This window comes from Macrobrachium nipponense, chromosome 12, assembly GCF_015104395.2.
Source record: "Macrobrachium nipponense isolate FS-2020 chromosome 12, ASM1510439v2, whole genome shotgun sequence".
NCBI classification, from domain to species: domain Eukaryota; kingdom Metazoa; phylum Arthropoda; class Malacostraca; order Decapoda; family Palaemonidae; genus Macrobrachium; species Macrobrachium nipponense.
Window position 1 is genome coordinate 3732892 of NC_087205.1, and position 12807 is coordinate 3745698.

General features: G+C 41.3%; 1 protein-coding gene across 10 annotated transcripts in view; it reads right to left on the bottom strand.

The window, feature by feature from the left end:
• Window positions 1-12807, bottom strand: part of LOC135224302 (mannosylglucosyl-3-phosphoglycerate phosphatase-like) — a 96158-nt gene that overhangs the window by 46928 nt on the left and 36423 nt on the right. For all 10 annotated transcript variants that reach the window (XM_064263163.1, XM_064263156.1, XM_064263155.1 and 7 more), the window contains exons 5-6: window positions 9216-9332; window positions 8016-8138 (exon numbers count right to left, since the gene is read on the bottom strand). In XM_064263163.1, coding sequence (XP_064119233.1) covers window positions 8016-8138; window positions 9216-9332 — 240 coding nt within the window. The remainder of the gene's footprint in view (window positions 1-8015; window positions 8139-9215; window positions 9333-12807) is intronic.

A 12807-nucleotide genomic window follows, 5' to 3' on the forward strand; every position in this document is an offset into this window, starting at 1 on the left:
CTAATGAAGAAAGACAGTGCATTTTTAGACAATGGTCTACTGGGGTCCTTTACAGAGCACCATAGTCTATCCTCAATGCCCTTAAGAGTCTTCTTCTTCTGAAGGTAGTATTTTAAACTCCTAACAGGGCAAAGAGTTCTTTCAGGTTCTTCCCCTACAAGGGCAGATAATCCTTGAACCTCAAAACTCCTTGGCCAAGGATTTGAGGGGTTCTCATTCTTTGCTAAAACGAAGGAAGGAAGGAACAAATCATGGAATCTCCTTTGAAACCTACCCTTCCTTCTAGGGCATGAAGCTCACTAACCCTTTTAGCGGATGCCAAAGCATTGAGAAACAAAGCCTTCCTCGTAAGATCTTTGAAGGAGGCTAACTGGGGAGGTTCGAAACTCGAGGACCTCAGGAAACGAAGAACCACATCCAGATTCCAACTTGGAACCTCAGTTGAAGCTTTCTTGGAAGTTTCAAAAGATCTTAACAGATCATGCAGATCTTTGTTATCCGAAAGATCTAGGTTCCTATGTCTGAACACTGCAGCCAGCATGCTCTGATAGCCTTTGATGGTAGAGACTGCCAAACCGCATTTTTCTCTGAGGAAAACGAGGAAGTCTGCGATCTGAGTCACAGAGGTACTGGAAGAGGAAAATTTCTGGTTTCTGCACCACCGACGAAAAACGTCCCACTTCGACTGGTAGACTTTAAGGGTAGAAGGCCTTCTAGCTGAGGCGATAGCCTTAGCAGCCTTTGTCGAAAACCCCTTCGCTCTGACAAGACTTTTGACAGTCGAAAGCCAGTCAGATTGAGAGCGGGGAGGTTTTTGTGATACCTGTCGAAGTGGGGTTGTCTGAGCAAATCTACTCTTTGTGGAAGTGCTCTTGGAAAGTCCACCAACCATTCCAGTACCTCTGTGAACCAATCTTGGGTGGGCCAGAACGGAGCTACCAGCGTCATTCTTGTCATTTCTGAGGTCGCAAATTTCTTGAGGGTTTGTCCCAGTATCTTGAAGGGAGGAAAGGCGTAGACGTCTAGTCCTGCCCAGTCTAGGAGAAACGCATCCACTGTCACTGCCCCTGGGTCTGAGATCGGGGAGCAGTAAAGTTCTATCCTCGCGTTCTTTGCTGTTGCGAAGAGGTCGATGTGAGGTCTGCCCCACCTTCTCCACAGGTCCTGGCACACCTCTGAGTGGAGGGTCCACTCTGAAGGAAGGAGTTGATTCTTCCTGCTCAAGAGGTCGGCCCTGACGTTCCTTTCTCCCTGTACGAATCTGGTGAGGAGACTGATCTTCCTTGCCTGAGACCACAGCAGAAGGTCCTTTGCTGTTTCGTACAGGGAGAAGGAGTGCGTCCCCCCCCTGCTTTCTTATGTACGCCAAGGCTGTGGTGTTGTCCGAGTTGACCTGAACTATAGCATTTCGGACGTGGGGCTCGAAGGCTTTTAATGCCATCCAAACTGCCATCAACTCTTTCTTGTTGATGTGCCAAGACACCTGTTCCCCCTCCCAGGTGCCTGACACTTCTCTTGACCCGAGCGTCGCTCCCCAACCTGCTTCCGACGCGTCGGAAAACAACACTTGGTTGGGGTTCGGCATGTGCAGAGACATACCTTCCACAAATCGGAGCGGGTCCACCCACCACCGAAGGTCCCTCTTGATTCCCCTTGTGATCTTGAAGGAGAACTCCAGATCTTGGGAGAGACGCCTCCAGTTCTGGTGAAGGAAGAACTGTAGAGGCCTGAGATGCAACCTTCCTAGAGAAACGAATTGCTCCAGCGAGGAGAGTGTCCCCAGCAGACTCATCCACTCCCTCGCTGTGCATGCATCTTTCTCTAGGAAGGTCGTTAGTTTCTCGTAGCAACGAGCTATCCTCTCTGGCGACGGATACGCCTGAAAAGCCAGAGAAACCATCCGAATCCCCAGATAAATCCGCTCTTGACTGGGGATTAATTGAGACTTCTGGAAGTTCACCAGAAGCCCCAGAGAACTTGCCAAGGTAAGGGCCTTTTGTAGGTCCTCCAGACATCTTTCTTGTGACTCTGCTCTGATCAGTCAGTCGTCGAGATAGAGTGACACCCTCACTCCCTCCAAATGCAGCCACTGCGCCACGTTTTTCATTAACCCCGTGAAAACTTGTGGTGCTGTCGAGAGGCCGAAGCACAAGGCCTTGAATTGGAAGATCCTTCCTCCCATCATGAATCTCAGAAACTTCCGTGAAGAAGGATGGATAGGCACATGGAAGTAAGCGTCCTGAAGATCTAGGGACACCATCCAGTCCCCTGGACGAAGAGCCGCCAACACTGAGGAAGTCGTCTCCATGGCGAACTTCCTCTTTTTCACAAAGACGTTCAGGGCGCTTACATCCAAAACCGGTCTCCATCCTCCTGAGTTCTTTGGGACTAGGAAAAGTCTGTTGTAAAAACCCCCAGAACGGGGATCTTTCACTAGTTCTATAGCCTCCTTCTCTAGCATCAGATCTACTGCTCGAGAAAGGGCTTGATTCATGATGGGGTCCTTGTACCTGGCCACCAACTCCCTCGGAGTCGTCATCAACGGTGGCCTTGATGTGAAGGGAATGAGGTAGCCTTTGCGGACAATCGAGAGGGACCAATTGTCCGCCCCTTTGTGGGCCCAGACGTCGGCAAATTTCAGTAGTCTGGCACCCACTGATGTCTGGAGTCCTTGAACGCTATTTCTTCCCTCTGACTGATCTAGAGAAGGTTTTCCCTCTCTTAAAGGGTCTAGATCCTCTAACTGAAGAAACTCTGGCAGGGGGGCCTCCTCGAAAGGGCTCCTGCCTCAGTGGAGTCTCTTTCTTGGTCTTGGCTTGGAAAGCAGAACGAGGCTTCCTGGCCGACTGGGCCAACATGTCCTGTGTAGCTTTGGCCGAGAGGGCACTCGAGACATCCTGTATAATCTTCTTAGGGAAGAGAAGAGGTGAGAGTTGAGCATAAAAAAGGGAGGCTCTCTGAGCACGAGATACTGCCTTCGTCAGAAACGAACAGTATACTGACCTCTTCTTTATCACTCCCGCTCCGAAAAGGGAAGAGACTTCACTCGAGCCATCTCTCACTGCTTTATCCATACAAGTGAGGACGCTGTTAAGATCCTCAGGTGAAAGGGAATCCGGGGTCTAAGTCTTTTTGGCCAGAACTCCTAAAGACCAATCAAGGAAGTTAAAAACTTCCAGGACTCAGAACATTCCCTTCAACAGGTGGTCACGCTCGTTCATCCCCAACGTAGTCTTGGAAGACAGGAGGGCGGATCGACGAGTGGAATCCACCAGCGAAGAGAAGTCCGAGTCTGCAGATGAGGGGAGAGCGAGGCCCAAGGGTTCCCCCGATTCGTACCAGAACCCTAGTCTGCCAGTCAGCTTAGAAGGAGGGTAAGAAAACACTGTCTTCCCTTTCTCTTCCTTAGCAAGGAGCCATTCCCCAAAACCTCTTAAGAGCCTTTTTCATAGAAATGGTAGGCTTCATCCTTACACAAGATGAAACCTTCGAAGTCTTCGAGGTAGAGAATAACGAGAGGCGAAGGAGGAGCCACAGGAGAAAGGGTATCCCAAAACTCTTGGAGGAGCAAGTCTGTTAACCTCTTATAAGAGGAAACAGTGGAGTCCTTAGGTGCTTCTTCTTCCAAGGGTTCCTGCTCTTCCTCAGCTGAAGAACCATCATGATCCTTAGAAGCACGACCTTCCTTGGAGGTGCATCTTGAAGAAGTCTGACGTCTGACTGGGGAAGAAAAAACTTCCGGAGAGTGCCTGCTCGAATATTCCTTCTTGTCCAGAGGAGGGAGTTTGTCAGTCTCTTGGCGCCTAACGAGAGCAAGGCGGCTCTCTGGTGCAGAGTGCCTGTTTGAAGAAAAACTTCTATCAGGCTCTTGGCGCCTGTCCAAAGGAGAGCGGCTACCTGGCGAAGAGCGCCTGCCATGAGAGAAGCAGCTACCAGGCTCTTGGCGCCTGACCCGAGGAGAGAGGCTCTCTGGCGACGAGCGCCTACTGGGGGAGAAGCGTTTGCCAGGCTCCCGGCACCTGACTCGAGGAGAGCAAAAATCAGGAGAAGAGCGCCTGCCAGGAGAAACACGCCTAACAGGCTCTTGGCGCCTGCCAAGCGAAGAGCGGCTTACTGGAGAAGAGCGCCTACTAAGAGAACAGCGCCTGTCCGTTCTAGGGCGCCTGTCAACAGGAGAGCGGAGGCGAGACGAGGAGCGGCTACAAGGCGAGTAGCGCCTACTAGGCTCTTGGCGCCTGCCAAGGGGAGAGAGCCTGTCTCAAGAAGAGCGTCTGCAAGGCGAAGTTCGCCTACGAGACGCCTGTTCCTTGTCCGAAGGAGAAACTATGTCGGCAGGCCTGCCAGGCGACTGGTGCCTGGACGAAGACGGGAGTTTGTCCGCTGCCGAATGCCTCACGCGAGACTCCAAACGTCCAGGAGAGAGGGCAGCTTCCGTCGAATAGCGAGAGTCAGGAGAGGGGCGCCTGGACTTCTTCACCGGAAGCGAGACGTCCTTCTTACGACGAGAAGTCACAATAAGGGAGCCAGCCAGAGCCGAAATCTGCGCCTGAAGATTAGCCAACACACGTGCGGGAGACTTCACAAAATCCTGAATGGGAGACAAGGCTCGATCCCTGCTCGGAGAACGATACTCCAGAGATCTCCTATGTTTCTTCGCTTCCACCTCAGGTTCTTCCGAAAAAACTTCAGGGCTGGAGGGAAGGGCGCAAGGAGCCTGCCAGGCTCTCTTCGAAGGGCGCGAGGCTTCCGATGAGCTCCATCTGCGTTTAGGAGAGGGCGAAGGCGAAGACAAGAAACACTGGCGCAAGACTTCTCTCTTGGCGCGATCTAAGGTAGCCTGGGAACGAGCAACAGGCGCTACCGAGGGGACGCCTGACCAATGGGGGTTCTCCCTAACCTTCCTGCGGCTGTCGACTTTCCTCCTCCACTGGGACTGGGAGTCTGGAAGAGGTCTAGGCCTGGAAGCATTAGGGAGCCGATCAGACGCACCCTCCACTGCACTGGGATCACTGCACAAATCACTATTACTATCACTCTTACCTTCTAAATGTTTAATTTTCATCTCCATGCTGCAAATGGTGGCTCTCATGGAGGCCACTTCCAAAGGCGCATCTTCGGGTTCGATGTAGGGAGCAGGAGCTGAAACTGGTAAAGGAGCTACGTCTAGAACAGGGTTATCTACATCCAACTCGCTAACCCGAGATCTACTAGAGCTCCTGGAAGAAGCTTTCCTAACTTTCCAACTCACTAACCCGAGATCTACTAGAGCTCCTGGAAGAAGCTTTCCTAACTTTATCTTTTTCAAGCTTCCTCAAGTAGGACGACAGAGACTTCCATTCATCCTCATTCAGTTTTTCACATTCAATACAAGGGTTAATAAAGGAGCAGTCATTCCCTCTACACTTCATACATACTGTGTGAGGGTCTACCGCAGCTTTCGGTAGCCTCACCTTACACTCACTCATAGAACAAACTCTGAACATAGCAGTTTTCTTAATATCAACATCAGACATCATGAATCCAAAGAATAATCCAAAGAATAATAAAAAAAAACGGTCCACAAATCGCGAATGCCAGGCCAAAAGATCAGGTACTTCACCAAAAGTCCGTTGAAACAATCCAGGGCAAAAACGAGAAAAGAATCAAACTGTCGAGAGGTACCGACAACAGGTGTAGTTGACACCGGCAACAGAGAAAATCTGACAAGAAAGGGGCATTGGTTCTTACACCCGCAACCCAGCGGCAGGTAAGGTAGATCACCTGACCTACCTGTCGCGTTTGCCGCGAGTTTTGAATTCTGTCGTGACTTCAGAGACGTAAGCTAAGTATATATCTGACAGGAAAGTTCATGTACAAAAATATGATTCCCTGATTTCCCAAGTAATCTTGAGAATTTTATTTTTCATATCGAGATTATTTTTCATGTCTGGGATGCAAACGCTTTGCATATTCTTGTTTCAAAAGAACTCACCTTTTACTTAGCTCGCATTAATGGTCTATAAAATCTCAGACACACCATTCCCAATTCAAAAGATGAATGTCTGTGGCTAGCTACCAGAACAACGCATATGTCTAATGGATCCATGGGTTCCAGGAAGGTAAATGTCTTAATATTTTATGTGCCTAGATTGAGCTGTTTACCATCTCTTTCTAGTGTAGTTTGTCTATGATAAGTATATTTTTGCAGCATTGCGCTGCCATATTGGATGGCCTTTTATTTGTTATTCAAAACTTTTTCTTTATTTAAGCAAATATTACTTGTAGATTATCTCTTTCGTTTCTGCTTATGCATCTGACAAAAGTTAAATCATCAACTTTTCCTAATGTAGGCACTGTGACTGCTTTTGGAGCATTGCTCAGCCATACTGGATGGTCTTGTAAGGCTCAAGAGTAATTTGGACGCTTGAAATGGTAAACAGATCTACTGAGGCATTTCCTATAGCTTCAAAAGCATGCCAAAGACTTCACAAAGTAGAAAAACTTGCTAGAAATATCTGGTCTTGTCTGCTCAACATGTCAGCCACCAGGTTGTGGCTTCCTTGGACAAATGTGAGGATCAGAATGTTATTGTGATCTTCCCCCCCACTTAAGGTAGGCACAGTGCCGGAAACTTGGTCCCTGCCATAATTTCTCAGATGAGAGACTGTAGTGATTTTTGAAATCACTCCTACTACCTTGTTGGACAGTTTCCAGAAAATTTTTATGAATGTCCTCTTCTACTAGGGAACAAGGCCTGAAGTGACAAAAGCCAGAAAATGGGTTGTCTTTCCTTCCCTTGCAATGTCCACAAATAGTAGTAACATGTCCGAGTCAGGGCAAAAGCAAGACAACTATTTTCCAGTATCACCCATCACCAAGCAAAGTCTGCCCAGTGCAATTATTTAATACAAACAATTGAATATTCTGGATAACTATGAAAATACCAACACCACATTATGACAGAAGGCTTAACTGGCAGTTAAGTACTGAAAAGTGGGCAAAAATTAGCATGGAGAAAGCATGAAGTGGTCAAGTTCTGAGGAGCAAAGCTGAAATTGGTTTTGCATTGTACATTTACAAAAAAAATCTGCAGGTAAGAGGATTTTGGAGCCTTTATGTGTAATAACCAGGCTGGATTTTCCTCCATCTGAAGTGTCTGGAAAAGGAGGCCAGCAAACCTAAGGGAAGTGATAAAGTGACAGATTTTTGTGCCAAAGCAAACTAACTTTCAAGGTTTAAAATATACAAAAAGCATTATTTGTATATTATATGCATTTGAATCATTTGCAAAACAAAAATATAATTGCCTAAAAATATGTGTAATTACTCAGAAAGCTCACTGTGATATCAAGTCTCCTTGGAGTAAGCTACCCTCCATCCTCAGCAACAAGCCGAAGGTCCCTCACAGTTAGGCAAGTTCATAATTAAGGTTAGATTCTATATTTCTTATATTCATACTGCATCTGTGTACTAAAGAGTATGTTTTACCCATACGTATTTGTTAATCATATTTGTACAAATTAGAAAAAAAAGCTGAGGCTTGGTGTTGTGTCAACCATACATTTATTCTCATAAGAAGACTTGTTCCTAATATGTAAGACATTCTGTCAACTACTGATATTCTTGCACTTCTCCTAGAACCGTTTTGTTTTTGTGTTCTTTCATTTATTCATCCGACTTCTATCACATCAGCCATTTCATCTATGACTGGCATGACTACTCCATCTGGTGTGTCTCTGACACTCCACCAGAAATAATATTTATCTCCATTTTTTCTTATCATTATTCTAATATAATTAATAATGCTTATTTTCACTGAATTTGTTTCATTATTATTTCTAAATTTCCCAGTTTCTTTACACACACACTGGTTATTTGAAATCTGCTGGGTATACATACTGGGAGACATTTCATCTGGAGGACTGATATGCTTTGGTGTTGTCATTTTTTATGAGTACTACTGTCTAATACATCATTCAAGATTGAAAAAACTTAAATATAATCCAAGTATTTAGAAAAAAAAACTAATGCCTTACCTTGGTAATCTCATAAACATGATCATGACCACCCAATATGAGGTCAATTTCATCAACATTTTCAGCTAATCTAATGTCATTTGGTGTTCTCATGTGTGTAAGAGCAATAATATAATCGCAGCCCTGCAAAAAAGATATTAAAATATAGTACTATGATATGAAAACAACTTAATTAGTATTTACATCAATACTATACCTACCTATGATAAAAACACTAGTTTAACTTTAAATTGTTCTTTATTAGTACATGTAAATCAGAACTTTTTAATTATATAAATTCTCATAAAATTAAGTTCTATTTATGTCTGGTTTTTAGTTATCCAAAACTCTTCAGCCGCTGGACTTATAGCCAATAACATTTAAGTAAAATATTCCACTGTATAATACTAATTTAGGTAAAATATTCTACCAAATAATACTATTACACAGTTAAACTAAGTCCTCAACCTACTAGCTCAGAGTTTTGTCACAGTGAGTCGTCTGTACAACTTTCTTGAATGCATGAATGGTAGGAACCATATTGAATGAAACATATTTATTTATACAGTGATGCAAGAGACAGTTAAAATGTTATGTTGTTTTCCAAAGCTTTCCAATGCGTATACCAAGCAAAGGTTTCTGATGAGCAAACCATCCACTGTAAATTACAGTATACATGTATATAATATCTGACATGAAAGTATGATGCCTGTATATTATTAGGTTCCTGTACTTTTGAACTTATGATTCAAGAGAAAGTCACAAATTTTAGGTGAAGTCACTAAAGTTTCTTGCAGTTTCTCATTTATCCTAAGCCAAGTTTACATATTTATTATTTGCAAGCAAACTCATGGAATTCTTGGATGTTCCAGTGGTCTCATTAAACAACTGTGATCAAAATTGAATTAAATATTATATAGTACTTGTTTCCTCCCTATAGGTTACTAGGATATTTTTAGGTTATCCCAATTTCCATTTATCTGCTGCCCCTCAATCATCAAGTATTCATGGAATCTAACTATTGAAAACTAAATTGTGAAGTTATCAGGTAGAGAAACATGAAAACATTGAATGAAAATTTTTGCATTTGGATGAGGGAATATCACAAATTTGAATGAAATTAAGTATATCATCGAAAAAAAAATGGGATAGTAAATGCATAAGGACTCAGAATACATAGGAGCTGCAATGAAAGAAAAATTTAAAGCATTTAAAACTTACTTCATTCTTAAGATTAGTGGCAAGTTCTCTCCCTCTGTCTACATAATCTGTGAATGTCACTTGGTCACAATTGATTGTCGCTAGGGTTTCTAACCATTCCCACTCCACTAAACCAATCTGAAAAATAAAAATATGTACATAAAAGTTTAAAATGAATGAGCACTCAATCCTTTATTGTTTATCACAGTAATGGAAGAAACCACAGAAATACTATAGGTTCAAGAAGACCCTCTGACCTGCTGAAACCAGAGGCCCTGGTATTAACACCATGCACAAATGAAGTACAACTATTAAAAATGATTGAAAGAAGTTTTTCTTGAAAGTAGTGGTAGTTTGACATTCCACCACTAGGGGAAAGTCCCTCTGCTAAATACTGTACAAGTTTTATTATTCTATTTAAACATATTATTCATTGCATGTTGGGTCATCCCTAAAGATGAAGTTATCCTTGAATTGTTAGTTTGAAATTCTACCTTTAGGGAAATATTCAAGCTAAATATTAGTATTTTGAAATATTCAAGCTTACTAGTATTTTTCATCTTTACTGTTTTCAACATGGAGCCCAAGGGATTTCCCGATAAGTGGGGTTGAAAGGCGGGCTCTCTCAGCAAGCTGAGCAGTTTGTACATATGAAAAATAGAAATTGTCCACAAATTTCCCTATTCATATGTAAAAACTACTCAGCCTGCTGGGAGTACCCTCCTTTCAACCCCACTGATTGGGAAATCCCTTGGGCTTCATGTTGAAAAAGTTAAAGATGAAAAATACTGATATTGAGATTTAAGATTTCCCTCTAAACTAACACTCAAGAATAACTTCCTCTTTTGGCTAACCAACCATGCAGTGAATAATAAGTTTAAACAGAATAAAAAATCTTTGTGCTCACAAAGCATGAGAATTATTTAAAATTACATGTTAAATGCTCTTGTATTCATTGCACTCTTCTATCTATTAACCCTTTACTGCCGACTGGACGTATTTTACGTCGACATTTTTTGTCTCTCGTGTGCCGACTGGACGTATTTTACGTCGACTTACAAAAGTTTTTTTTAAAATTCGCAGAAAAATACTTATAGGCCTACCAGCCTAAAACTTTTGAATCACGCGCCTTAGGGGATGCTGGGAGTTCACGGATCAAGGTGTTGTTTTGTTTACAATCGTTAAGCAGGCGCGCAAGAGTGAATTTCTTTCTTGCCGCACTAAAAAGTATCTGTGACACATCTCGGAAATTATTTCGTCACTTTGACATAATTTTTGTACCATTGTAAATTAGTCGTTACATGAAGTATTATATATGAAAATGTGCACATTTTTATGTAGAATACAACAATAAAATAGTCATGATTGTAGCTTTTATCAGTTTTGAGATATTTCCATATAAATAACGATAATTGCCAAATTTCAACCTTCGGTCAACTTTCACTCTACCGAAATGGTCGAAAAACGCAATTGTAAGCTAAAACTCTTATATTTTAGTAATATTCAATCATTTACCTTAATTTTGGAACTAATTGGAAGTCTATAGCACAATATTTTGATTTATGGTGAATTTATGAAAAAACTTTTTCCTTACGTCCGCGCGGTAACTCTTCCGAAAAAAATCATACATGCGATTGTGGTAATGTTTGCACCATTTTAAAATTAGCCGTTATATAAAGTTTTATATATGGAAATGTGCGCAATTTCATGCACAATACAACTAAAAACAACCCATGGTTGTAGCTTTTATCAGTTTTGAGATATTTTCATATAAATAACGATAATTGCCAAAATTTCAACCTTCGGTCAACTTTGACTCTACCGAAATGGTAGAAAAACGCAATTGTAAGCTAAAACGCTTATATTCTAGTAATATTCAAGCATTTACCTTCATTTTGCAACAAATTGGAAGTCTCTAGCACAATATTTCGATTTATGGTGAATTTATGAAAAAAAATAACATTTTCTTTACGTCCGCGCGGTAACTCTTCCGAAAAAATCATACGTGCGAATGTGGTAATGTTTGCACCATTTTAAATTAGCCGTTACATAAAGTTTTATATATGAAAATGTGCGCAATTTCATGTAGAATACAACAAAAAATAATTGAAAGTTGTAGCTTTTCTCATTTTTGAAATATTTGCATATAAATCACGATAAATAGAAAAAAAAACCACGTTCGGTCAACTTTGACTCTACCGAAATGGTCGAAAAACACAATTGTAAGCTAAAACTCTTACAGTCTAGTAATATTCAGTCATTTATCTTCATCTTGAAACAAATTCGAAGTCTCTAGCAAAATATTTAGATTTATGGTGAATTTAAAAAAAAATCTTTCCTTCCCTCCGCGCGCGGATTCTCCGCCACAAATCTCCGAAATGCGTAAGTCCCATTCTCTGAATATTTGCTCCGTTTCATATTAAGCATTTCAGAGTTTTATAAATGAAAATGTGCCCAATTTCATGTAGAATAAAACAAAAAATATTTGAAGGTTGTAGCTTTTCTTATTTCCGAAATAATTGCTATATATATATATAAAAAATTCGACATTCGGTCAACTTTAACTTGTCAGATATGGTCGAAAACTGCAATTGTAAGCTAATATTCTTACAGTATAGTAATATTCAATCATTTGTCTTCATTTTGAAAGAAATTGCGGAAGTCTCTAGGAAACCAAATAGTTTAGATTTATATGGTAATTTTTTGAAAAAAATATTTGTTTACGTCCGCGCGTTACGAATTCATGCATTATTTTGTGCTAATATTTTCTCTGTGTTGCTTTTATCGTTTTACAATGTGTTATATACCAAAATGATTGCAATTTAGTGTACATTACAACGAAAAAAAAGTAACTTGTTACCTTTAACCGTTTTGCGCACAGCGCGATTTGAATACAATTATATATGAAATTTCGTTTTTGCGCTATCATATATCGCATTATTTATATATGATAATGATAATTTTTTTAATTTCTGATGGTTGCATACTAAACTTCAGCCAATGACAAAAAAAGAAGCCAAAAATGAACTCTTAATCTTGAAAACTAATCGCGCTGTGATTTTTTGAAAAAAATATTTTTTCCGCTTCCGCGCTCACTCTGAAACACCTCCGGCACACGGGAGACAATTTTTTTTTTACCGCTTCGGCGTTTAAGGGTTAATAATTTCTAAGACTTCTTTGGAAGAGTGGAATGGATATAAAAGTACACGAGATTGAAAATTTTCAAAGCTATTATTCTATTTACAAATATTGCTCACTGTGTGATGAATTATCTGTAAGATAAAAGTTATTCTCGAAAGATCTAATTTGGCATTCCACATTAACTAGGTCTCTACATCATCATTAATCTTCCATAAAAACACAAGAATAATAACATTACATCTGAGCACTTGACAGTTAATGTGGTCTATGACTGATGAAGGGAGTTTTAGAATGCCCTGCAATAATGTTCTACCATAGTAGATGACAACTTTCTAGTTCATGTAACCTTATAGTTATATATCTAACTGAGCTGATGCTGATGAGTTGTGATTGTCTCCAGCCTGAGTAAAGTAGCTACTCTGTGTAAGTAAATTAAAAGATTTATCCCTGTTCATACAGGGTTGAGTAACTT